Source organism: Abramis brama, assembly GCF_963993115.1.
Source record: "Abramis brama genome assembly, chromosome: 9".
Taxonomy (NCBI): domain Eukaryota; kingdom Metazoa; phylum Chordata; class Actinopteri; order Cypriniformes; family Leuciscidae; genus Abramis; species Abramis brama.
The window spans coordinates 1082429-1109987 of NC_139971.1; the positions used below are offsets into that span (position 1 = coordinate 1082429).

At 45.6% G+C, this 27559-nt stretch overlaps 1 protein-coding gene across 3 annotated transcripts; it reads left to right on the plus strand.

Moving 5' to 3' along the window:
* Positions 1–5370: 5370 nt before the first annotated feature.
* On the plus strand, positions 5371–27496 carry cttn (cortactin). 3 transcript variants are annotated; one of them, XM_084123626.1, is made up of 16 exons: positions 5371–5432; positions 5562–5668; positions 6382–6465; positions 8821–8894; positions 9598–9727; positions 15365–15475; positions 15570–15624; positions 16089–16199; positions 16277–16387; positions 18858–18968; positions 20536–20591; positions 20777–20846; positions 21847–21995; positions 24749–24881; positions 25263–25331; positions 26500–27496. In XM_084123626.1, the coding sequence occupies exons 3-16, from the start codon at positions 6382–6384 to the stop codon at positions 26634–26636; spliced, it is 1401 nt and encodes a 466-aa protein (XP_083979752.1). In that variant the 5' UTR covers positions 5371–5432; positions 5562–5668; the 3' UTR covers positions 26637–27496. The 3 variants fall into 3 exon arrangements, with proteins under 3 accessions (XP_083979752.1, XP_083979751.1, XP_083979750.1); XM_084123625.1 differs by having other exon boundaries at positions 5374–5432; positions 5562–5760; XM_084123624.1 differs by lacking the exon at positions 5371–5432 and having other exon boundaries at positions 5540–5668.
* Positions 27497–27559: the final 63 nt, after the last annotated feature.

Here is a 27559-nt window from a genome sequence, read left to right on the forward strand (position 1 = left end):
GAGGCCCAAGCAATCCTCCTGACCGCTCGGGCAAGAGGAGAAGAGAGCGCCAGGTTGGCCCCGTGCCCAAGCGACGCGCTCAAGAGCACTTAGTCCCTCAACGTTCTGCAAGCGACACGTGCAGTTATGTTGTGAATGTTGTAAATGTTGTTTCTTGTGCAATAAAACAAACTACCACTTCACAAACAGAGCTCTTTTCCCCTCTTGCACCACTCACTGTGTTACCCGCCCTGCCCTCGAGCAGCGCAGAGTCATGGTCATTAAACATAAATGTTCCCAGCCCTTATATAGCGGCGATGACGGCAGCGGCGATGACCGCAGGTTTAGATCGGCCCACGCTCAGTCGTTTTCAGGCAGCATGGGAAGCTATTCCGGGCATTTCACCATGGGTGTTAAATATAGTTCGGCACGGGTACACACTTCAGTTCAAACGCAGACCACCCCGCTTCCGCGGCGTAATCCAGTCATTAACTCTGCCCCAAAATGCTCATGTGCTGAGGCAGGAAGTGTGCAGTTTGCTCGAGAAGAAAGCGATAGAACCGGTTCCCCCGAGCGAGCGGGAGAGCGGGTTCTACAGCCGCTACTTCGTTGTGCCGAAGAAGGGAGGGGGTCTCCGCCCCATACTGGATCTGAGACCCGTCAACAGAGCGCTTCACAAGCGCGCATTCAGGATGACTACTCTGAAACAGATCCTGGTGCAAATTCGCCCCGGGGATTGGTTCGCTTCAGTAGATTTGAAGGACGCTTACTTTCATATCCAGATAGTAAAGCGTCACAGGAGATTCCTGAGGTTTGCGTTCGAAAATTCGGTGTACCAATACACGGTGCTTCCATTTGGACTAGCCCTGGCTCCCTGAACATTTTCAAAATGTGTAGACGCGGCACTTTCACCCCTCAGGTCGAGCGGGATGCGCATCTTGAACTATCTGGACGACTGGCTGGTTCTCGCGCAGTCGAGAGAGACACTGGTCAGCCATGTGGAAGCCCTCCTTCGACACTTGGAGATGCTCGGTTTGAGGGTGAATGTTCAGAAAAGTGTGCTCACACCGAGTCAGACTACCACATTCCTGGGAGTATGTTTGGATTCGGTGAGAATGAGAGCGCGCCTCACCCCCGAGCGAGCGGAGGCTCTGAGCTCTTCTCTCGGTCGCTTCAGACCTGGCAGGCTCGTCCCACTGAAAGAGTTTCAGAGGCTACTGGGACGGATGGCAGCGGCTTCTTCAGTGTGTCATCTGGGGTTACTGCATATGAGACCGCTTCAGCACTGGCTGAAAGCGCGCGTCCCCCCGAGTGCGTGGTATTCCGGCCACAAGCGCATTATGGTCACTCACGGATGCGCCCACGCCCTGGCCCCGTGGAAGAACCCGGATCTTTTCAGCTCAGGTGTTCCTATCGGCATAGTGGCACGGCGCGTCCTAACGGACGCTTCGTCCACCGGATGGGGAGCGGTCTGCTTGGGCAAGCCCGCCTCGGGTCGGTGGTCAGAGAAGCAAATGGAGTGGCACATAAATCGCTTAGAGCTGGAAGCGGTCTCTCTAGCTCTCAAAGCTTTCCGGTCTCGGCTGGAGCAGCGGCATGTGTTGATTCGGACCGACAACACTTCCGTGGTCTCGTACATAAATCGTCAAGGCGGTGTACATTCCAGAGCCCTATTCAAGCAGGCGGAATCCCTTCTGCTGTGGGCAGACCGGTTTTTCCTCTCGGTGAGAGCGGCACACATCCCCGGTGTTCTAAATCGCGGGGCGGATATGCTCTCGAGGAGCGGGATTCCTCAAGGGGAATGGAGGCTTCACCCCGGGACGGTTCAGCTGATATGGAATCGTTTCGGCAGAGCGGAGGTCGACCTCTTTGCAACGAGCGAGAACACGCATTGTCGGATGTTCTTCTCGCTGTCCCGTTCCCCCCGGGAGATGGACGCGCTAACGGCGCGATGGCCGAAAGTCTGTCTCTATGCCTTTCCACCGGTGAAAATTTTGCCCATGGTGTTGTGCAAAATCAGGGAGGAGAAGGCGGCAGTGACTTTGGTAGCCCCGTACTGGCCGAATCAGCCTTGGTTTGCGGATTTAATAGAGTTACTGGCAGGGCAGCCTTGGGAGATTCCGCTCAGGAAGGACTTGCTGTCTCAGGCGAGCGGATCGATCTGGCATCCCAGCCCCGGGCTGTGGAGCTTACATGTATGGCCGCTGCAGGGTCGCTGAGTGGGCTGGATGCGCTGCATTCGCGAGCTTTGAATACCATCGCGGAAGCGCGAGCCCCGTCCACTAGGCGCCTGTATGCTCTGAAATGGGGTGTTTTCTCAAAATGGTGTCAGGATGTCGATATAGACCCAGCGAGCTGCTCTGTGTCGGATATTCTACGCTTCCTTCAGTACAGGATGGATGAAGGGAGCCTACCATCCACTCTGAAGGTATATGTGGCCGCTATTGCCGCGTTTCACACCCCTGTTGACGGTCAGTCTATCGGTAGACATGCGTCGGTGACACGGTTCCTCAGGCGAGCTAGGAGATTATGCCCTGCACGGCCGCCTTCGGTGCCGCCGTGGGATTTGGCTTTGGTCTTGGAGCCTTTGTCACGACCGCCTTTTGAACCCTTGGCTTCGATCGCCATGAAGGAGCTTTCGGTTAAAACGGCGCTGCTTCTCGCTCTCGCTTCGGCGAAGCGGGTTGGGGATTTACAGGCTTTCTCTGTAAGTGAAGATTGTATTCGCTTTGGACCGGGAAACTGTAATGTGACGCTCAGACCGAGGCCGGGTTAGGTCCCTAAGTCGCTCAATACTCCGTTCAGAGCGCAGATTGTTTCTCTGCCTGCCCTGTCCGCTGAGGCATCAACCTCTCAGGGTTCGGATGCTCAGAGTGCTATTTGCCCAGTCAGAGCGCTCCGGGAATACATTTCTCGCTCGGCCGCTTTTCGGCAATCGGACCAGCTATTTGTGTGCTTTGGTGGGTGCAATAAGGGACGGGGGGTCTCTAAACAGAGGCTTGCTCACTGGATTGTGGACGCTATTGTTTTGGCTTATGAATGCCTGGGGCAGGAATGCCTCCTTAACGTCAAGGCCCATTCGACTAGGGCGATCGCCTCCTCGTGGGCCTGGACTAAGGGTATGTCTATTCAGGATTTATGTCTTGCGGCTGGCTGGTCTTCTCAGAACACGTTCGCCAGGTTTTACAAAATGGATTTGCCCTCTGTAGCGCCTCGAGTGCTTTCGGTGAGTTGATTGCAGCATTGAGAGAGCTGCTCTGCGCTTTGCTCATGAGTTGTTCTATGTGCTATTTGTGTGTGTTTTTAGACTGTGTCACCGCAATGCGTTGGCCTTCTCTTACTGTTGTTGCCCTGTTGCTCTAAAACAGTGCTAACTTTCCCCGGTTATACTGCTCGGGATATGCAAATTCTGGCAGTGTGTCGTGAGCTTGTGATTGGTTCCTTTGGACCTATCGGAGGTTAGAGGTTCGCCATTGGTCAATCTCGGCCTATCAGATGCTCGCATGTTAGGGGGGCGGTCTTGGTATTGGGTTCTGTTGTCAGTGGTTTGTTATGCTGCCACGGCGGGATTCTATACAGTTCCCATATACGACATCCGTAATGTCGAAGTTCCGTAGCCTTGATAGGGAACGTCTCCGGTTACTTTCGTAACCTCGGTTCCCTGAAAGGCAAGGAACGAGACATTACGCTCGCCGCCGTGTTCGCTTGATTTAAGCGTTTTTTGTTCGATTCTGAATGGAATTGACGCTGCACTTGCTTTATACTGCAACGGGGTTCAGTATTTGCATATTTTGCGTCAATTGGCCAGCTCTGCTGGCGTTAGCCTATAAGATTTCAGCGGAAGTGAAGGATGAGAGGAGTTCCCATATACGACATCCGTAATGTCTCGTTCCTTGCCTTTCAGGGAACCGAGGTTACGAAAGTAACCGGAGACGTTCTGTGCGTCTGCGTTCAGCGCATTCTCTTTTGTGTTTTCTCGCTTGCATGGTTTAAAAGCATTTGCATGAAGAAGAATGTGATTATATAATGTAACGCTAGCCAAAGGATGAAAGAAAAAAACGGATGCTGCTGTAATTGCGTTAAATATTTTTAACGCGTTAAACTGAAAAACATGAATCGCACGCATTACCGTTGACAACAGCACGGACATAACCGATGTGTTTGTGAATACGCGGCAAGACGGACGTTGTGACAATGTTTTCGTGTGTATTTGACCGTTAGTGCAACAATGAAAAATAGGCAGCTTTATGTGGACGCACTGGGAATGAGGCACGGGAATAAAATCATGCGCAAGCGCAACCTCCGCAATTCAACCCCGCGGCACCCCGGTTGGGAAACGCTGCTCTATCTGTGTGCCAAATTTCATAACTTTCACACACACCCACACCCACACCCCCACACACCTACACACCCACACCTTCAGTGATTGGCCCCTAATGAGTAAAAATGGTAACACTTTGTTAGCTAGCAATGTGCTAAACATGCTATAAAAAGGTTACCAACATATAAAAAGCAACATGCTAAATCATGTTAGTGTAAAGTGTTGCGCCACGAGGCCCTGCACAGATGTGTTGCTGCTGAGCTAGTTATGAACATAAATTGAGCACACGACGCATAAGGCTATGATGTTAAGGGCGTCTTCCAATGGCTGCTCTTTGCGCACATTTTTGTAGTTGTTATGAGGATGATGGTTTTCATGCACACACTGGTTTTGTAACTACTACATTGTAACAAAGCTTTGAAAGTATAGTTTGCAATTTCAAGCAGCAGAATAAATGCGGATAGAAATTCTGTTGTATTTTGTGTTGATTTCGGTCTTGATTTGAGGAATTTTTTAACCGGCAATATGAAAGCTGAAAAAAATAAAAAAAATAAAAAATAAAATGTTTGATTGGTTGATGAAGTATTCTAATCTCTTTTCCTTTGCACTGTGAGTAAAGCCGGCCAACCAATGGGATTTGCGCTTTTGGTCACATGGCCAGAGCCGCTGCAGTCACATAGAGCGTAATTTAAATTTGGAAATAGACTTTTTACTTTTTAGAAGTGAGCCAAAAAAGCTATATGGTTAGCTAATTTAGTTTTATATCAATTTAAACTCTAATACATTTTCATTTAATTGCAATTAACATGCAATTAAAGTGTCAGAAAACAATATAGTTCGCACTGAAGTATATTCTTAAAAAGTATATTATTTACGTAACAAATACTCTTTTTAAAAGTGAGCTAAAGTGTTCTTCGCACACAAGAGACCCGAGACATGAACTGTGTTGAAAATATATGATCTCAAATTGTCACATAAATGAATTGAACATATTAGTTCAGAATCGATTCTTGGAATCGACTCTATGGATTCCTGTACCTGGATCGGACTTGGAATCAAAAAGCGCCAGTGGAGCTGTTCATTTCGTTCAGGATCAGTTCGGTCGTACTATTATATGAGGAGGGGGAATTGTGTGAGTAACGCCGCTTTTCTTCAGGTTACGTTTATATCAGCCCGATCTTGAGTCAGAGAATGGCTTTCTGATGTCATATGAAATGATCAAAATTAAAATAATGTGTACAAAAAATGTTGTTGATGGCAGTAATCGCAGAAAGCCTCAGTGGTTGCGAAACCTCCGGAGTTCCCCCCACTCCCGGCGCAGGTGGTGCGGTCCTTCTGGAGCAGGAAGCGGGAAGTGCAGGACTCAAGGTGGCCAGGAAAACTGACGACTTTTCTCTTTATAACTATTTTCACGACTTATTTACTTAATACTTGCATCAAGGAGGCCATCGAAGTGCAGCGTAAGTGTAAAGGCGTGATTTGTCTTGTTTTAAATGAAAGGCGAGGCGATCAAACCCCTCAGGCATCAGGAACACGAGCGCTGATTTCTCAGCAGTTTCATTTATTTTCGCTTTATCTGGCATTTGTTTTCATTGATGTGTTCATGTTAAAACCTGCGTGTATGTGTCGCGTGGTCACGTATGCCTTAGAGACATCAGTTCAGCGGTAATGAAAGGTGTAGGGATGATGACTGACTAGTTCCAACGCCAACCGAACAATTCTTTATTAAATAGAGATAGGCGTCATCCTGTGCGAGTCTACAACTGAGTGACACCCTTGATAGTGAGCGACTCTGGTGTATCTCAGTCACTAGATGAACACTTTACCACACCAAACTCTGGTGCTTTGAGAACACACACACACATCATCTATCTATCTATCTATCTATCTATCTATCTATCTATCTATCTGTCTGTGTGTGTGTGTGTGTGTGTGTGTGTGTGTGTGTGTGTGTTCTCAAAGCACCAGAGTTTGGTGTGGCAAAGTGTTCATCTAGTAAGTAAATGTGTTTTAGTGGAGTATAATGTGTGTGTGTCAGAAGGCATTCACAGGAGTATAATGCGAGTGTGTGTGTGTGTCAGATGTGGAAGGCATCCGCAGGTCAGTCTGTCGCTGTTGCGGTGGACGATGGAGGAGACGACTGGGAAACGGACCCCGACTTTGAGGTTACAGACACACAACACCTTCATTCAGGGGTCTCCACACTGGGGCCCTCGGGGGTCTCCACACTGGGGCCCTCATACCCCTTTTCCACCAAGGCAGAGCTGGTGCTGGTTCGGAGCCAGAGCCTAGTTTCAAATCGGTTCTTTGTTTTTCCACCGCCAAAGCACCAGCTCCGAACCAGTAAAACTGGTTCTTAAGTAGCACCAAATCATTGCAGGGTCTAGAACGGAGCCAAGAAAGAACCGCTTGCGTCAGGGGCTGGGGGCGGGGTTACCGTGACCAACAAGACGAATAGAAACTTGTGACCGCCATTTTTAAATAGCAGCTAGTCGAGCTAATAGCAGCTCGATTATAATATCCGTCTATGTAAGTTACGGCGAGCTGCACGAACGCGTTGGATTCCGATGTATTTTTGCAAACCCATGAGCATCCATAGTATTGCAACGTCCGTTATTGTTGATGGCTTGTTCGAGATGCATCGGAGCGGCGAGGACCGATCGGAGCTGCGGGAGTGTTTGGAGAGCATACGACTCCTTGTGCTTTTAGATCGCTATCGCAGTGCTTTGATGTCATGCGGCGATCGATCTGCGAGAAGCCGATGCATCTCGAACAAGCCTGGCGTGTTTGTGTTTGGCGCTACCGCACTAGCGGTTGCTGGGCAACATGAGACGTATACAGTGACGTAGGATCTGGCTCTGTTGTGGCTCTCTAGCCGGTGGAAAGGCAAACCGGTTCTTAGTAAGCTCGTCAGTCGAACCAACTCTGAACCAGCTTTGGCTCTGGCTCTGAACCAGCACCCGGTTCTTGTTGGTGGAAAAGGGGTATCAGTGGTCTCCACACTGGGGTTAGCAGGGGTCTCCACACTGGGGCCCTCAGGGGTCTCCACACTGGGGCTCTCAGGGGTCTCCACACTGGGGTTAGCAGGGGTCTCCACACGGGGGCCCTCATGGGTCTCCACACTGGGGTTAGCAGGGGTCTCCACACTGGGGCTCTCAGGGGTCTCCACACTGGGGCTCTCAGGGGTCTCCACACGGGGGCCCTCATGGGTCTCCACACTGGGGTTAGCAGGGGTCTCCACACTGGGGCTCTCAGGGGTCTCCACACTGGGGCTCTCAGGGGTCTCCACACTGGGGTTAGCAGGGGTCTCCACACTGGGGCTCTCAGGGGTCTCCACACTGGGGTTAGCAGGGGTCTCCACACTGGGGCTCTCAGGGGTCTCCACACTGGGGTTAGCAGGGGTCTCCACACTGGGGCTCTCAGGGGTCTCCACACTGGGGTTAGCAGGGGTCTCCACACTGGGGCTCTCAGGGGTCTCCACACTGGGGCTCTCAGGGGTCTCCACACTGGGGCTCTCAGGGGTCTCCACACTGGGGTTAGCAGGGGTCTCCACACTGGGGCTCTCAGGGGTCTCCACACTGGGGCTCTCAGGGGTCTCCACACTGGGGCTCTCAGGGGTCTCCACACTGGGGCTCTCAGGGGTCTCCACACTGGGGCTCTCAGGGGTCTCCACACTGGGGTTAGCAGGGGTCTCCACACTGGGGCCCTCAGGGGACTGACCGGGGTCCGGGGAACCGGACAGAGAAAAACTGCAAAAAATAGATAAATAAAAAAATGAGATGAATTATATAAATAAAGGAATACATTTTTTTTTTTTTATTAAGTTGGTTGTTACAAAATTCAATAGATTAAAATACATACAAATGTACTCAAATAAATAAAAAATAGATTAAAGTTAAATAAAGAGATAAGTAAATAACACTACTGTAGTGAGTAGAGAAAATAAATATTAATTCGCCTTAATAGAAACTAATTTTGCATTTAACATTTTTTTTACAGTGTATAAATAGGATGTTTGTAAATGATAGATGCCTTTTAAATGTTCCCTCACATGAGGATGATCATATTTGTGGGTCCGTGGATGTAAACGATGGAAAACCCCTGCATTAACTTACTGTCAAAGTCTCACGGTCTGGCCAGTGTAAAAGCCCGTTCACACCAAGATCATGGCGTCTGGACTGTCATATCATTGGACTGTCCGGGGTTTAGTACAAGCAGAATGCTCTTATGAATTTAATTTCACTTAAGGACTTATTTAGTAAGATTATGCCTGACGTTTTAGATTTTGGATTGTTAATTTAAAAAAAAAAAATCATATGACTTGTTTGTTTGCTTGGTTTTATTGTATTTTTATAAGTGAATTTTTGCGATGCTGACATGGCATTTAATAAAACAATCATCTTTCGATCTACACATTCTTTAGAATAATTAGTCTAATTTTCTATGAAAATTCATATTGTAGTTTTCTTGCTTGTGTGTGTTTTCCCTGCTGACGTCTCGCTTTCCCACACACACTCCAGAACGACGTGTCGGAGAAGGAGCAGCGCTGGGGCGCCAAGACCGTGATCGGATCCGGACACCAGGAACACATCGAGTTACTCCAGCTTTTCCTCTAATTCTACAGCTCCTTCTCCACTATACAGTCAAACCCAGATTCATTCAGACTCCTTCAACATGTCTCACATTAGCACAGTTTATTCGCTATAGTTTAGAGAATGGTGATAAAATATGAGCAGAACTCAGTTGATATTTGACTGGTTTTGTCCGTCCTTCTGTTAGACTGTCTCACACATGAATTATGTTGAATATCTGTCAGCTGTTAAATTTAACTACACAATTAGATAATACCAGTTTAGCTCAACCAATCACCAAGCAATGCTTCATTGTGTTCAGTCTGTGTGTAAAAAGAGCATTAGCAATTAAAGAAAACACACTTCAGCAAAACATGATCAGCTCAAAGTGTCCGAATCATTTTTGGGCCCAAATGGTTATAAATGTCACTGGTAGTCTCTGAATGAAGAGTTTCTGGGTGTAATATCTCAGTTTACTTTATTCTGCTCTCCTCACTCACATTAATGAACTATAGTGTCCTGATCACACTAGTGAAACACATCACACATCATATCTGGTGTCTGAGTAATGTTTGCTTTGACTGTATGTAAAGATGTTCTTTGATTATATACAGATATGAATGTTGAAACAAATGTAGTAATTCTCACGAAATGCATGTCTGTGGTGATTGACGTAGAGCATGTTCCAGGTGATGATGTAGAGCGTGTGCTTCTGTGATTTGTCAGTATCCATAAGCTGCGCGAGCGAGTGTCGAGTGAACACAGCGACCTGAAGCAGAAGGAGCTCGCCGACATGCCGAAAGCGTCTCACGGGTACGGGGGCAAGTTCGGCCTGCAGCAGGACCGCATGGACAAGGTACACACACACACACACACACACACTCTCACACAGACACTCACTCACTCACTCTCACACACACACACACAGACACTCACTCACTCACACACACACACACACACATAGTGTTGTTTTCGTCAATGAAAATTATGACGAAATATTGTCGTCAACGAACCGTTATCACCTGACGAAAACGAGACGAGACGTAAATGCTGGTCGTGACGATGACTAAAATACATTTATAATGCAATATTGTTGACGAATAAAAACGAGACTAAATGTGGTTTACAAAATAAAAACTATGCTAAAATGTCTCTTCATTTTCGTTGACCAAAACGAGACGAGACGAAACGTTATAACGTCACGACGAATGAGAGAGTTGTGCGTGCCCATAGCTTTGTCGGGTTTAATTCTGGTTTGCGATCTGGTCACATTGACACATTCATAATCATTACTTTTGCCGGTTCTTTGTGACAGCTGTGTGTTATTGGCAGCGTCTCGGTTACATGAACGCGTCACCGCATCAGCGCCAGAACAGATTTTATCTTAGAGAATAATCGCAACCTATTCGATATTCTATAATTAAATAAACGAATCGAATATCCAAAAATCGTGACTCATCCCTGCATGGAATCTCTTGTTTATTTTCCCAAATCTTCACTCGTCTCACCCATTTTCTAAATGGATTATAAACGTTTCTTCATTGGTTTGCTTTTAATTAGGCCTATTATATTCGTATTCTTTACTGTGGTAAAGTAGAAAAACGCTGTAGGACAGATAGCCTACATTTGTACTTGCATGTCAAATTCTTTTTAACACAGTTTGTGCTTGTTATATTAGACATAAGGCGCGTCAAGTTTAGTTGTAAAGCGCGTTTCACACGTGCGGGTGATTTTTAGTTTCACTTTCTCTGGCAGCGCAATCTCAAACACAGCCTAAATATCTCGCCCTTGTGGAGGATAACATTCGCTCTTCAGACCAATTTACATCAAGTAGAAGCACGAAGATATCATAAAGAGATCGATGGTCTCTTTCCTGCTTGTGTCCCACATCCCTCTCAGAGCGCAGAGTGGTAGGCTATATCACGCGTCTTTGTGTGGAAATATAAAACGAGTTTTTATTTTTTTAAGTAACCCCCGAACCACCGCCGGTAGTTGGTCCATCACCGCGGTGGTAAAAAAACTGCCACCGTCACAGCCCTAAATATACTAAATATAATAAGATAACAATGTTTGAAATTCTATATTGACTGGGTTAAATAGAATTGCATTACTAAAAAGAGACTAAAATGTCATCAGTTTTCGTCGACTAAAACTAGACTAGACTAAAAAGAGTATGAACGTGACTAAAACTAATAAAAACTAAAACGACAGCTTGACACAAAGACTAGACTAAAACTAAAATTAAAACAGGCCGCCAAAAACAACACTACACACACACAGACACTCACTCACTCACTCACTCACACACACACACACACACACACACCTTTCACCTGCTTTTGATGCAAATTATTGGAAAGTTCTATGCAAATGTGTGTATCCTCAGTGCGGTGGATCGCTCGGTTAGCAAACCTCACGCCTCAGCTCAAATCATGGCACTACATTTACATGTAATCATTTAGCAGACGCTTTTATCCAAAGCGACTTACAAATGAGGAGAGCAACAGAAGCAGTCAAGCCAACTATAGGGAAACAACATGCAAATGTCATGACCAGCCTCAGTTAGAGCAGCGCAGCACACGTAGCAGTGTTTATACATATAATAGATATAGAATAGTAAGTGTTTGTATGAATGGGTCAAGTGTGGATGATAAAGATGCGTCTTCAGCCGTTTGTTCAGCTGAAAGGTTGCGCTTTAACCAGTAGGGCTGTGACGGTGGCAGTTTTTTACCACCGCGGTGGTAATGGACCCAAATACCGGCGGTGTTGCGGTGTTTGGGGGGTTGTTTTGAAATAAATAAATAAAAACAAAGAAACAACACAATAAAGCCTCTAAAGCATTGCAATAAATATAAGTAAATACTGGTAACTTACATAATATAATAAATCTATTCTATTTAAGAAAAATCTTAATCTATTTAAGAAAAAAAAAACTTTTGTTTAATATTTCCACACAAAGAGGCGTGACACAGCCTACCGCTCTGCGCTCTGAGAGGGATGTGGGACACGAGCAGGAAAGAGACCATCAATCTCTTTTCTGATATCTTCATGTTTTCTACTTGTAAAAGGTATGAAGAGCGAATTTTATCTTCCACATGGGCAAGACATTTAAGCTATGTTTGCGCGCTGCCAGAGAAAGCCAAACTAAAATCACCCGCGCGTGTGAAACACGCTTTACAAATGAACTTGACGCGCCTATACCAATATGTCTAATAACAAGCACAAACTGTGTTAAAAAGAATTTGACGTACATGTAAAAAATGTAGGCTATATCTGTCCTACAGCGTTTTTTCTACTTTACCACAGTAAAGAATACGAAAATAATCGACCTAAAAGCGAACAAAGGAAGAAACGTTTATAATCCCCTTTGGAAATGGGTGAGACGCGAGTGAAGGTATGGGAAAAGAAAAAAGAGATTCCATGCAGGGATGAGTCACGATTTTTGAATATTCGATTATGTTCTAATGTCTGTTGTGCGATCATTCTCTAAAATAAAATCTCCATGTTCTGGTGCTGATGCGGTTGACGCGTTCATGTGGGTGACGCTGCCAATAACGCACACAACAGCTGTCACAAACCGGCAAAAGTAATGATTATGAACGTGTCAAATATAGCAAGGAGACATTTGAATTGTTTATTAATAAAGTGGGTTTTTTTGTGTCAGTGTTGGGCTGCAAAGATGAAGTTGACGATGCTCACTCGCGCCTATAGAGAGAATTGCACACTATACGGAATACATAAACATATGCTAGTCGGTTTATTTTCGTTTTTAATTGTTTTGTTTAAAAGTAGACAATTCAACTTTCTATATGGAATAACTAATGGAATATTTTTAAATTCGCTGATTATCGGGTGAAGATCGCAAACCAGAATTCAAAGCCGACAAAGTTTAAATTTATGGACTCACGCACAGCTCTCTCATTCGTCATGGATTCAAACTTTTCCATGGCTGCGCCTGCAATATAACATTTAATTGCTAACCTATTATTTATTTTGTAAACAAAGCTTTGTGTGTCATAATATTAATGTAAAACAGCATTCACATACAAACTTTTTTTTTTTGCAAACCACCGCCGGTACTCCTCAGCCACCGCGGTGGCGCTTTACAACCGCGGTGGTGCGGTTGTCAAGTTTACCGGCACAGCCCTATTAACCAGTCTGAAGTGCTGTGGTCAGAGGTGACACTAACACAAGCAGAGTTTGGTGTGTGTGTGCCGAAGCGTTGCAGAGATGCAGCCTCAGAGGCGTTTCGGCATCAGCCATCAAATTAGTTGATATGGTATATGAAAACAGTTTCGTCTATCGGTACGAAATCCATAACTTTTAGCCAGCAAAATGTATTCTATATTAGAGCATTGGCTATTGCACGGCTTGCTGCACCAGATCTAAATAGACCAGTTTTGTGATTTTTGGCCAAACCGTTTAGAAGTTATAAGCAAAAATGTACATTTTTCATATCTCCTGAACACTAGGTGGCACTGCGCTGAAACTGTGCAGGTTTCCTCAGGACATGGTTGTCGTAACACACACCAAGTTTGGTCAGAAAACGCTAAAGAGTTGCAGAGGTATAGCCTCACATTCATTTTGGCGTCAAATCCGTTTGCGCTTTATTTGAGAACGGTTTGATGAGTCGACTTGGTCTGAAGATGATGGACTAGGAGGCGTTCGAAGTAGAAATGTATTCATGACGAAGCTGGATTGTACGGATTGTTCTAGCGCTGCACGATTAATCATATCGCAATCGTGATGTCGAGCCTATGCGATTATATGACACAACATACGTACAGATTGTACTATAATATATCAGTCGGGCCTTCTGAGAGTCCGTGGAGTTCTGTGATGTGGATCTTCCACTGCTGATCGCTCGCTAATGAAGTGTGTGTTGTGTGTGTTGTGTCACTGAAGTGTGTGTTGTGTCACTGAAGTGTGTGTTGTGTGTGTTGTGTCACTGAAGTGTGTGTTGTGTCACTGAAGTGTGTGTTGTGTGTGTTGTGTCACTGAAGTGTGTGTTGTGTTCCTGAAGTGTGTGTTGTGTTCCTGAAGTGTGTGTTGTGTCCCTGAAGTGTGTGTTGTGTCACTGAAGTGTGTGTTGTGTTCCTGAAGTGTGCGTTGTGTCCCTGAAGTGTGCGTTGTGTTCCTGAAGTGTGTGTTGTGTCACTGAAGTGTGCGTTGTGTTCCTGAAGTGTGTGTTGTGTTCCTGAAGTGTGTGTTGTGTCACTGAGGTGTGTGTGTTGTCACTGAGGTGTGTGTGTTGTCACTGAAGTGTGTGTTGTGTCACTGAAGTGTGTGTTGTGTTCCTGAAGTGTGTGTTGTGTCCCTGAGGTGTGTGTTGTGTCCCTGAAGTGTGTGTTGTGTCCCTGAAGTGTGTGTTGTGTCCCTGAAGTGTGTGTTGTGTCCCTGAAGTGTGTGTTGTGTCCCTGAGGTGTGTGTTGTGTCCCTGAGGTGTGTGTTGTGTCCCTGAGGTGTGTGTTGTGTCCCTGAGGTGTGTGTTGTGTCCCTGAGGTGTGTGTTGTGTCCCTGAAGTGTGTGGTGTGTCCCTGAGGTGTGTGTCCCTGAGGTGTGTGTTGTGTCCCTGAGGTGTGTGTTGTGTCCCTGAGGTGTGTGTTGTGTCCCTGACGTGTGTGTTGTGTCCCTGACGTGTGTGTTGTGTCCCTGAGGTCTGTGTTGTCCCTGAAGTGTGTGTTGTGTCACTGAGGTGTGTGTTGTGTCCCTGAGGTGTGTGTTGTGTCCCTGAGGTGTGTGTTGTGTCCCTGAGGTGTGTGTTGTGTCCCTGAGGTGTGTGTTGTGTCCCTGAGGTGTGTGTTGTGTCCCTGAGGTGTGTGTTGTGTCCCTGAGGTGTGTGTTGTGTCCCTGAGGTCTGTGTTGTCCCTGAAGTGTGTGTTGTGTCCCTGAGGTGTGTGTTGTGTCCCTGAGGTGTGTGTTGTGTCCCTGAGGTGTGTGTTGTGTCCCTGAGGTGTGTGTTGTGTCACTGAGGTGTGTGTTGTGTCCCTGAGGTGTGTGTTGTGTCACTGAGGTGTGTGTTGTGTCACTGAAGTGTGTGTTGTGTCACTGAGGTGTGTGTTGTGTCCCTGAGGTGTGTGTTGTGTCCCTGAGGTGTGTGTTGTGTCACTGAGGTGTGTGTTGTGTCCCTGAGGTGTGTGTTGTGTCCCTGAGGTGTGTGTTGTGTCCCTGAGGTGTGTGTTGTGTCACTGAAGTGTGTGTTGTGTCACTGAAGTGTGTGTTGTGTCCCTGAGGTGTGTGTTGTGTCCCTGAGGTGTGTGTTGTGTCACTGAAGTGTGTGTTGTGTCACTGAAGTGTGTGTTGTGTCACTGAGGTGTGTGTTGTGTCCCTGAGGTGTGTGTTGTGTCCCTGAGGTGTGTGTTGTGTCACTGAAGTGTGTGTTGTGTCACTGAAGTGTGTGTTGTGTCCCTGAGGTGTGTGTTGTGTCCCTGAGGTGTGTGTTGTGTCCCTGAGGTGTGTGTTGTGTCCCTGAAGTGTGTGTTGTGTTGCCCAGTCTGCTGTAGGCCACGAGTATCAGAGCAAGCTGTCCAAGCACTGCTCCCAGACCGACACCTCCAAGGGTTTCGGAGGAAAGTTCGGCGTGGAAGCGGATCGTGTCGACCAGGTAAACCGTCAGATCTTCAGCCAGGGTTTCTGCACTCGGACTGTCTACTTCATCTGTTCACTCGTGTGTGTGTGTGTGTGTGTGTGTTCTGCAGTCGGCCATGGGCTTTGAGTACGCGGGGAAGACTGAGAAACACGCCTCGCAGAAAGGTCAGTCTGCTCTTTTTCTTTCCTTCCTTATTTTTATGAACTATCCTACATCCATGATCAGCAGTCACTGATCTCCTGCTCTTGACTCTGATTCGCACACTCAGACGTTAGGGTTAGACGTCCTGTTTGACTTTCTTTCATCCATTGGTAATGTTGGTTTACTATTTCTGAAGCATCACAAAGACACTTGACTTCAGAAATCACAATCAGGCTTTATATTGGTAGATATGCAGAGAGCAGAATGAAGATTGTAATTAGTGAATGAATGTTTATTCTCTGAAGACAAGCAGGTGCAATTATCACCTGATCCCCGTAATCTCAAAATGAATGAAGATCATCTACTTAATTTACTCGTATATCTGTCTGTCACTTAATTCCATACGACGAGAAACATTTATCCAGATTCTCTAATAGGTGTAGATCTCAGCAGTGGCTCATGTTGTGTTGTTCCTCCACGGTTCCAGATTACGCCACTGGGTTCGGCGGCCGCTACGGCGTTCAGGCGGATCGCGTGGACCAGAGCGCCGTTGGCTTTGACTACCAGGGGAAGACGGAAAAACACGAGTCTCAGAAAGGTTCGTTCCCACTTCCCCGCCTCACATGCGTGTCTGCGTTTGGCCATGTCTGCATTATTGCCGTCTGAAATCTACAGATTATGCCAAAGGCTTTGGTGGCAAATTTGGAGTGGAGACGGATAAAGTGGACAAGAGCGCCATGGGCTTCGAGTACCAGGGCAAGACGGAGAAACACGAGTCCCAGAAAGGTTTGTGTCACAGTTTGACTTCCGTTTAACTGTACAGGTTTATAAAAGATTTTAGTGTAATTCCATAAGAACAGAAGGTAGAGATGATAATAATAATAAATATAGCCGCAAGCATCAGTCATTGAGGTCTGAGCACTAATGGCTCATCTGGATGATTAGCAATCAATTTGAAATGTTTCTGTCCAACATAAAAGAATCTCATGGATCATGTGCTTTCATTTCATCATTTACTAATACGTTATTAAAATCAATAGTTGTCTGTTATTATTATTTAATGGACCTGAGCTAATATGAACTAACAATAAACAGTTGTTCTTTATATTAACTAGCGTTAACAAATACATACTGTAACCAAAGTATTGCTCATAGTTAGTTAGTGCATTAACTAACGGAACCTGATTGTAAAGTTCAATTCAATTCAATTCAAATTTATTTTTTATAGCGCTTTTCACAATACATATTGTTTCAAAGCAGCTTTACAGAAAGTGCATTTCAGAAATGTACATAGAAAAATACAGTTAGTTAATTAATCATGCATTAATTTAGGGCATAAACATATCGCCAGCGTCGAGTCGTCTCTTCACAGGCGTCGAGTCGTCTCTGCACGGGTGTTGGGGCATCTGTAGTTTCCATGGGAGGCTGGATACAAACTGGAGCTGACAATCTGTATTTACCTCGGGACTAGCGTCCCGAGATAACAACAGGAAAGCAGATGGGAAATAATTAGCGTAGCTGCTGTTCATAACAATAATGCATTCAATCTGATTCAACTGTAGTATAAAAGGTAAGCATTATGTGAATGCTTGGCTAAAGAAATGCGTCTTTAATCTAGTTTTAAACTGGGACAGCAAGTCTGAGCCTCGAACAATATCAGGAAGGCCATTCCACAGTTTAGGAGCTAAATATGAAAATGCTCTCCCTCCTTTAGTGGACTTAGATATCCTAGGAATGACCAGAAGCCTCAAATTTAGTGATCTTAAAGAGTGCGATGGATTGTAGGGCGATAGAAGTTCTGTTAAATACCCTGGAGCTAAACCATTTAGGGCTTTATAGGTCATTAGTAATACTTTGTAATTGATACAGAACTTTATAGGTAACCAATGTAGAGATGATATAATTGGTGTTATATGATCATATTTCCTTGACCTAGTAAGAACTCTAGCAGCTGCATTTTGGACTAACTGTAGCTTGTTTATTGAGGATGCAGGACAACCAGCTAATAAAGCATTACAGTAATCTAGTCTCGAGGTCATGAATGCATGAACTAACTTTTCTGCATCAGAAACAGATAGCATATTACGTAGCTTAGCAATGTTTCTAAGGTGGAAAAAGGCTGTTCTTGTAACATATGAAATATGATTTTCAAAAGACAAGTTGCGGTCTAATATAACACCCAGGTCTTTTACTGTAGTGGATAAAGTAACAGGACATCCTTCTAAAGTAAAGTTGTATTGTAAGAGGTTTTGTGGGCAGTTTTTTTGACCAATAAGTAATACCTCCGTTTTATCTGAATTTAATAGCAGAAAATTACACGTCATCCAGTATTTTATATCTTTAACACACTCTGTCAATTTAGATAATTTATTGTTTTCATCTGGTCGTGATGAAATATATAATTGAGTGTCATCAGCATAACAGTGGAAATTAATTCCATGTTTTCTTATAATATTACCAAGTGGCAGCATATATATTGAGAATAGCAGAGGGCCTAACACAGATCCCTGCGGCACTCCATAGTTTACTGGCGTTATCTTGGTAGCGGTCAGATAAGTACGATCTAAACCAGCTTAATGCCTGTCCATGAACACCAGTGTAGTTTTGTAGTTGATCTAAGAGTATTGTGTGATCTATAGTGTCAAACGCAGCACTAAGATCGAGTAAAACTAGTATTGAGATACAGCCTTGGTCAGAAGCTAGAAGTAAATCATTTGTAATTTTAACGAGCGCGGTTTCTGTGCTATGATGCGGCCTGAATCCTGACTGAAATTTTTCATAGATGTCATTTTCTTGCAAGAAAGAGCCCAGTTGAGCGGACACAACTTTTTCTAGTATTTTAGACATAAATGGTAAATTTGAAATGGGTCTGTAATTTGCTAGATTATTATGATCTAATTGTGGTTTCTTAATGAGAGGTTTTATAACTGCCAACTTGAATGTTCTTGGAACATGACCTAAAGATAAAGATGAGTTAATAATATTGAGAAGAGGCTCTTCCACTACAGGTAACACTTCTTTCAGTAGTTTAGTTGGTATTGGATCTAATAAACATGTTGTTGGTTTAGATGCAATGATAAGTTTATTTAGCTCTTCCTGTCCTATAGTTGTAAAGCGCTGTAGTTTTTCTCGAGGGGCGATAATTGAGGCTGAATTATAAAGTGTAACCATGGATGTGGCAGGCTTTTCATTTAGTAGATTTATTAGTCAATGTCACATTTAGACGGTGACGTCTTGTCTGTTGTTTGCGTGTCAGACTATGTGAAGGGTTTCGGAGGGAAGTTTGGCGTTCAGACGGACCGGCAGGATAAGTCTGCGATGGGATGGGATCACCAGGAGAAACTGCAGCTGCACGAGTCACAGAAAGGTAACACACACACACACACACACCATCGGTGTCATCATACCTTAAGTATGTATCGAGGAACAAAAACGGGACATCCTGGTCCCAGTCAGGAGTTTTGTACACGTTGCAACTTAAGTATAGATGAAGATACTCTGGCTAAAAGGGCACAGTAGTCAGAGTTAGTGGACCAGCTTTGGGAAGTTGGTAGGAGGAACCAACATAACACAACTTCAGTTTTACCACTAGCCAAACAGAGTCATCTTGATCTTAGAAACACATCCTGATTCACATCAGGTTTAGAGTGTATGTAGATTTTAGTATCGTCATCATAAAAGTGATAATGAAGACCGAATGATCGCAACAGATGCCCAAGTGGTGACAAATATAAATGAAAGAGTAAGGGGCCTAAAACTGAGCCCTGAGGAACACCAGTGAGTACCTGACCTTTGACCTGTAACCACCCATGGCAATGAACTGGGAACCATCAGTAAAATAGGATGTAAACCCGTTTAAAGGTGTCGCCGAAACACCGAAAGCACTTTCAATGTTGGTAAGTAAAAGACTATGATCAACACTATCGAAAGCTGCTCTGAGAGTGGGAGTGGAAATGCCGCCATAAACACGTCATTGGCGACCCTGACCAGAGCCGAAAACCTGCCTGAAGGAGTTCGAGGAGATTAGTGACCGTACGATGGTTATACAAGTGAGAGGCATCAATGCATTCTAGTATTTTTGCCAAAAACTGAAGATTTGAAATGGGCAAGAAATTGTTAAAGTCGTCCAGGGAGTCGTCCTCGTTCTTATTTATTTATTTATTTTGGTACTGCTGTTACTGGAACAGCCCCAGTCTGCACTGAATCATTATTCTACTGGGGACAGTAGGGCACAAAACATCGAAGCGGGATTTAAATAAACTGATGGGAATAGAATCAATCAAGCAAGTGGTTTATTTTACACTTGATGCCTCCGCTTTGAGAGCTTCAGAATCGAGCTGTGAGTGGAGGACCGGAAAAACCAGAAGGATTACATAGTGAAGCTGGTGTCAGTTTAACAAGTGAAGAAAGGATTTACACAACTGTTGAGAAGCAGGCAGGGGTCATATCAGCAATCTATTTATAGTTTACAACAAATGTCTGTGATTTCCTTGATTGTTTTCAATAATCTGGAAAAATAAGCTGATCTTTCAGACTCAGTTAACGCCCTGTAGTCAGGACTACCCAGAAGATCCTTCCAGGCTTGATAATGGACATCATGCCTGTCAAGTGTTGAGAGCGGGCGAATGAAGCATTACAGGACTTAATGAGTAGCAAGTGCATTATTAAACTGTGATATATTATCCACCAAACAAAGTTAAAGTATGCAGATTACTTAAAGTGGAAACAACTGAAGTGGACAAATCTGACCAATAGATTAGTGTCGACCGATGAACACTGAGACACGAACGAGCCGTTTGCTCTCACAAGATCGGCCTATGAGTCGGGCCTGTCAAGTAGACACAGACATTCCTTGGCTTTCACTTCAGTCAACATTTATGTAACATTTTGTAAAAAAAAAATCATAATTTTGTGCAAAAATGTCGTCATTATAGATTATTCCAAAGGCTTTGGAGGGAAGTATGGTGTGCAGAAGGACCGAATGGACAAGGTACATTTATCAGATCATTATGATGAACATAGAGATTCAATTTCTGTTTCTTTTTTAACATGACATTCATAACCAGAAATACGGTTGTGAAAACTGTGTGTTTGTGTTCACTTCCTTTCTGAAAGCGCAGTTGTGTCCGCGAGTGTTTCTCATCATGATGGTGTGTGTTTTACTGTTGTCATCAGAGCGCAGGCACGTTTGAGGAGGTGGAGAAGCCGAGCACGGCGTATCAGAAGACCCGTCCCGTCGAAGCAGGTCAGAACAACTGAGTCCAGTGCTGCGTTCCTGCTTTATAACCAGGGGTGCGCAGAACTGGGGCGCATGCGTGGTAAAGATGAACGATGCGCTCCAGAAAACGTGGAGGGAAGTGCTTTTCAGTACCAATGTTTTGGGGGACACGGACACGTTTACTTACTGGAGCAGGATTTTTCTCCATCTCTGGTAATATAGCAGTCATGATTAGGGCAGCACAGTAAAAGGTTTTAGCATCGATATCGCGATGTGCGTATCCGTGAAATAGTCACATCGCAGGACGTGTGATGTCATGCACGAATAGGGATCTTAGTTGATCGGTTTGGGTTCGGAACGCATGCGATTCGCGGATTAATTGCAAAGTTTACCCATCATGGAGTGAAAGTTTATCATGTGTTTTTAAGTCCTGTCAGTTTAAACATCAAGCGCAAAAACAAGACTGGAACTCACGCGCTGTTTTGTGCCCACGCAGACACACACACACACACACACACACACACACACACGTAGACATCACGTGAACGCTGAATTCTCTTCTCTTGGGCTTGAACCAGGGCTTGAACAGACACGTGCACGCAAAATTAAGTCAAAATGCATGTCTTGGCGAGTATCCTTATAAACACAGTCGGTTTAGTGCTGTAAACAACTGAGAAAGAAGACCGGATGCGTATCACTGGATCTGCATATGCGTAAGATCCCTCATTTGTCTTTAAATGACAGCAGCCTAATAGACCCGCAGCTGTTCGTTAACCCAGTGTTAATCAAACAACAAAAGAGAAAGAGAAAATCACTTTTATAGTGACACAGATTTAACACAGATAAATTGTATTAATTACATTAATTAAGTTGGCTTTTTTATATTTAATTTATACAGTGAAGACTATAGTCTTATTTTACAATTGATTATTCAATTACTGAATACAGTTAGACTTAGGATAAGTGTGCAGCATCTCCTGGTTATAACGCTTCATATCGCTCGAGTGAAGCCTGTGCTCTTGTTTAGCCGGGAACAGCGCCGGCAGCATCAAGGCTCGCTTCGAGAACATCGCGAAGCAGAAGGAGGAGGAGGACCAGAAGAGAGCAGAAGAAGAGCGCGCTCGACGACAGGCCAAGGAGAAGCAGGAGCAGGAGGAGGCGCGCAGCAAACTGAAGGTACACACACGCGTACACACACACACCTGTGACACACACACACACACACACACACATCTGTCTGGTAGGACTGACACAGATTTCAGGATTCAGTTTGATTCTATATCGATTCATGTGGGTATATTTCAGGTACAGGACAAAGGAAAAAATCTCTGATCTAAAGTTGGTTTTAGTTGATTTAATTAAAGAGAAAGAATAGGTTGTGCGATTAGGCCTATTATCCAAAAAAAAAAAATCCCCATGTTTTCGGTGCTGATGCGGTGGTGACGCGTTTATGTAATCAGAGGGTGGCGCTGTCAAATACGCACCTAAAAGCTGTCAATCAGCTGTCAGACAACAGAAGAAGAGCATCCACACCGGAGCATGTGAGCGGAGTGCTGACGCTTCCTCGGAGCCGTACTAGTTTCACTGAGATTCTGCTTTGCTCGCTCATTCTGCTCAGCGCCGCTCGCTCAACCCAGAACGCTTCACTCGCTCGACCCAGAACACTTCGCTCGCTCGACCCAGAACTCGCTCGCTCGACCCAGAACTCGCTCGCTCGACCCAGAACGCTTCGCTCGACCCAGAACTCGCTCGCTCGACCCAGAACGCTTCGCTCGCTCGACCCAGAACGCTTCGCTCTCTCGACCCAGAACTCGCTCGCTCGACCCAAAACGCTTCGCTCGCTCGACCCAGAACGCTTCGCTCGCTCGACCCAGAACGCTTCGCTCGCTCGACCCAGAACTCGCTCGCTCGACCCAAAACGCTTCGCTCGCTCGACCCAGAACGCTTCGCTCGCTCGACCCAGAACTCGCTCGCTCGACCCAGAACGCTTCGCTCGCTCGACCCAGAACGCTTCGCTCTCTCGACCCAGAACTCGCTCGCTCGACCCAAAACGCTTCGCTCGCTCGACCCAGAACGCTTCGCTCGCTCGACCCAGAACGCTTCGCTCGCTCGACCCAGAACTCGCTCGCTCGACCCAAAACGCTTCGCTCGCTCGACCCAGAACTCGCTCGCTCGACCCAGAACGCTTCGCTCGACCCAGAACTCGCTCGCTCGACCCAGAACGCTTCGCTCGCTCGACCCAGAACTCGCTCGCTCGACCCAGAACGCTTCGCTCGCTCGACCCAGAACTCGCTCGCTCGACCCAGAACGCTTCGCTCGCTCGACCCAGAACGCTTCGCTCGCTCGACCCAGAACTCGCTCGCTCGACCCAAAACGCTTCGCTCGCTCGACCCAGAACGCTTCGCTCGCTCGACCCAGAACGCTTCGCTCGCTAGACCCAAAACGCTTCGCTCGCTCGACCCAGAACGCTTCGCTCGCTCGACCCAAAACGCTTCGCTCGCTCGACCCAGAACGCTTCGCTCGCTCGACCCAAAACGCTTCGCTCGCTCGACCCAGAACGCTTCGCTCGCTCGACCCAAAACGCTTCGCTCGCTCGACCCAGAACGCTTCGCTCGCTCGACCCAGAACTCGCTCGCTCGACCCAGAACTCGCTCGCTCGACCCAGAACTCGCTCGCTCGACCCAAAACGCTTCGCTCGCTCGACCCAGAACGCTTCGCTCGCTCGACCCAGAACGCTTCGCTCGCTCGACCCAGAACTCGCTCGCTCGACCCAGAACGCTTCGCTCGCTCGACCCAGAACTCGCTCGCTCGACCCAAAACGCTTCGCTCGCTCGACCCAGAACTCGCTCGCTCGACCCAGAACGCTTCGCTCGCTCGACCCAGAACGCTTCGCTCGCTCGACCCAAAACGCTTCGCTCGCTCGACCCAGAACGCTTCGCTCGCTCGACCCAAAACGATTCGCTCGCTCGACCCAGAACGCTTCGCTCGCTCGACCCAAAACGCTTCGCTCGCTCGACCCAGAACGCTTCGCTCGCTCGCTCGACCCAGAACGCTTCGCTCGCTCGACCCAGAACGCTTCGCTCGCTCGACCCAGAACGCTTCGCTCGCTCGACCCAGAACTCGCTCGCTCGACCCAAAACGCTTCGCTCGCTCGACCCAGAACTCGCTCGCTCGACCCAGAACGCTTCGCTCGCTCGACCCAAAACGCTTCGCTCGCTCGACCCAGAACGCTTCGCTCGCTCGCTCGACCCAGAACGCTTCGCTCGCTCGACCCAGAACGCTTCGCTCGCTCGACCCAGAACGCTTCGCTCGCTCGACCCAAAACGCTTCGCTCGCTCGACCCAGAACGCTTCGCTCGCTCGCTCGACCCAGAACGCTTCGCTCGCTCGACCCAGAACGCTTCGCTCGCTCGACCCAAAACGCTTCGCTCGCTCGACCCAGAACGCTTCGCTCGCTCGACCCAGAACGCTTCGCTCGCTCGACCCAAAACACTTCGCTCGCTCGACCCAGAACTTTGTTTCTTATCATAAGTATGAAAGCACAAAGATTATTGGACAGCTGGAGCTACAAATAATGTTTAGTGAAGTTTGTTCTCCATCAGCTGGAAACAGCACAGACTGAATGATTTAAGAAACGACGTCGCTTCATCAAAATGAGTATCGATTGAAATCAAGAAACCGATGTTTTCACCCTAGCCCTGCAATCTAGATGTGATGGAATAATAATCAATATGAAATTACTCTTATATTAGATTTAAAGGAGCATTACGATGAACCATTAAAGCAGGGGAGCACTAGCAGGGACACATGTGTTCAGTGTGCATGTGTTCACGGCGCCCTCTTGTGGACCGCTGGTGTAAAGCACTGGTTCTCCAGCGCGAGTGTGTCTTGAACTGCAGGACCTCATGCGAGGTGTGTTTGGTGTGTTAGGCGGAGCCCGTCAGCGAGCCGGCGGCGAACGTGTACGAGCTGGAGCCGGTCTCAGCAGAACCCACGTATGAAGAGCCGGCTCAGGAGGAGCTGTACCTGAGCCCTGAGCCCGACGAGCAGATCCAGACCTCAGGTGCGCCACACTTCTACTTTACAGCCAGCTAAACCCACACATATGAGCACGCACATCTTCCTGGCTCTCTATTTCTCAGGAACGTCCTACTGTCATCCATACATGTCTTTATGTACATCATACATGAGTAGCACTGCTGCACTTTTGTAAAGTTATTTTAAAACAAAAATGTTTTTCCTATGTTATTTTTTTTATTTCTTATTTTTTTCTGGCTGTTTGTTTATAGTGGCAATGGCCTGTAAAAATGGATCCATCTCAAAACCATCAGATTGAGAATAATAAGCCGAAGCACTGTTCATATAATCACCAAAATCACCAATGCTCTCCTGCAGCTGTAGTGCTTGAAGTGACGTGTGTGTGTGTGTGTGTGTGTGTGTTCAGGTGCTCAGCCAGACGAGTATGGAGAGGATCTCGGTGTGACTGCCGTCGCTCTGTACGACTATCAGGCTGGTAAGAGAACGCTTTGATGGCTTTGAGTTCACGAACTGTTAAGATCAATGTATTGCACTTAACCATTATGTAATGTTCGGGTCATTTTGACAAGGTTCCTTTTCTTGAAAATGCTAATTGATGTTATTGCATCGGACTAAAACTCACTGACCGACTGACAGGCTCGCTCAGGGTAGGACAACTGTGATTAGGGTACATCAGGGCTGAAGGCACATCTTAAGAGAAAATGTGCTTTTTACTCCCAAAGTGCATGACTGCAGAAAGAGTACACACGTTTGTATTGAACAGTGATGGAGCAACACATTTTGTGTGAAAAATAAATCACAACAGTGGTTCGTTTTGTTAAAAAAACGTATAAATGAATGAGGTGACGAGGTCTTTTACCACACAGTACTGATCCTAATACTGCAGCTAAATTAATGTTTTTAATAATGTCTAAGTTAATCCTTAGTGCAAAAAAAGTAAAGATTATATGAAAGCATTGAAGGAGATCCCATAATAATTTAATAGATTTACAGTAGTCACAATAAAATATATCTCATTATATGATATGATCAATATCATATATTTTAAATATGATGGTTTCTTTATAAATATGGAGATTATCTCTAAGGTGGACTCCCGACTTAATATATTTAACCATGTCATGTCAGCAAACGGGAATATCCTTTTGTCCATCCATTATTTGATGATGATGATGATGATGATATGGCATGATGTGGCTTTTTAAATGGCTAATTTGGAACACCAAATTAGGTAAAAAGTTTCCGCTACCTTTCATTTGTTTTCTTCACAATTACGAAAAGTCTGAATTGTGAGGAAAAAGGTTTGTTTCCACCATGGAATAAAAAATTAAAATCTAAAAAAAATGTCTTCTCACAATTGAGTTTTTATATCTCGCAGTTCTGACTTGCATTCCCGAGTTTATAAGAAAAAGAGAAAAAGTTGCAATATCCATTTTTTTTTTATTTCATGGCGGAAACAAGCTTTAATAATTACTTGCCGTTTCTTTGCAATTATTTGTGAAATTGAAAAATTTTCACTCAGAAAATTGTAGTAAAAGTAAATCCTGCACTTAATTGTTTTTCTTTTTTTTTAATAGTTTTTTAATTGCACATCTGCCTCTTAGGAGCAGGAAGTGATGTAACGCGCCTCTGTTTCTCCCCAGCGGGTGATGATGAGATTTCCTTTGACCCAGACGACATCATCACCAACATCGAGATGATTGACGAGGGCTGGTGGAGGGGTGTGTGTCGGGGCTCGTACGGACTCTTCCCAGCCAATTACGTTGAAGTTCGACAATAGACTCGCTCGTTCCAGGCGGAGCGTCAGCCCTCGCCTCCACGCTTCCTTCATCAGCTTTCTCTTCCTTCTCTTCTTTCTGTCTCGCGCGGGCGTTCGCTGGTCTCTCGCCTCAACGCTCGCGTCCCGTTTCCGTCAGTAGGCCTGAGTAGATGCCTCTGCCAATAGAGATTTATGACACTTCTGAGAGCGTTTACACACACACACACGATGTGTGTGAAATAAGAGAGTAGACCAAAGATCAGAGATCTTCTGGTGTCTTTGAGAATAAATCATGCACATGTGCGGCTTCTTTGCGACTCTTAAAGCTGCGTCCGTACAAACACTTCTGTTCATTTTAGTGTCTTTTTTTTGCAGTGTTGAAATGGGGAACAAATTAATTATGTTTGAAAATATGAATGAAGGCCAAAACGTGATGCCATAATAATCACTGCTGAAAATCGCAGTGCTTGAAACGGTTTATAAGAATCATTTTAATGGTATTTGAAGGGTTGTGTATTAAATCAGATGCTGATGTCTTGTGTGTATGTCTGATCTGCGTCGTCTCGTGCTTCTGATTCGTCTGTAAAGTCTGTCAGGTGTTCGGCTACATCTGGACCCGCTCTTGATGTGCAGGACACGTCGATGTTTCTGTGAGTGCATGGCATTTCTGTTTCTGACAGCCCAATTATATCAAACGACAATCCGCAGCGGTGCAGTCGAGTTAATACTGGATAATAGCAACAGCTAATGACATAATCTGGTTTGCATTTTTAGTTAAGTAACCTTTTCAAACAAATTGTCTGTGCTTATCTATACTGGCTCTCTTTACAAGGCTGTTTTATAAGAAACATCATTTAAGAATAAAAAAATAAATAAAACTACAGTTTTTTTGGTATTTTTCCCAATCCATTATTTGGCCATGTGTGAAACTTTACTTCTCTGTT

What these genes read in the sequence shown, in the direction of transcription:
- cttn (XM_084123624.1), top strand. Translation starts at nt 5,546, where the DNA reads ATGTTGTTGATGGCAGTAATCGCAGAAAGCCTCAGTGGTTGCGAAACC. An exon ending in AAGCGGATCGTGTCGACCAG is followed by an intron (nt 15,476 to 15,569) that starts GTAAACCGTCAG and finishes TGTGTTCTGCAG; the next exon opens with TCGGCCATGGGCTTTGAGTA. An exon ending in AAAACACGAGTCTCAGAAAG is followed by an intron (nt 16,200 to 16,276) that starts GTTCGTTCCCAC and finishes TGAAATCTACAG; the next exon opens with ATTATGCCAAAGGCTTTGGT.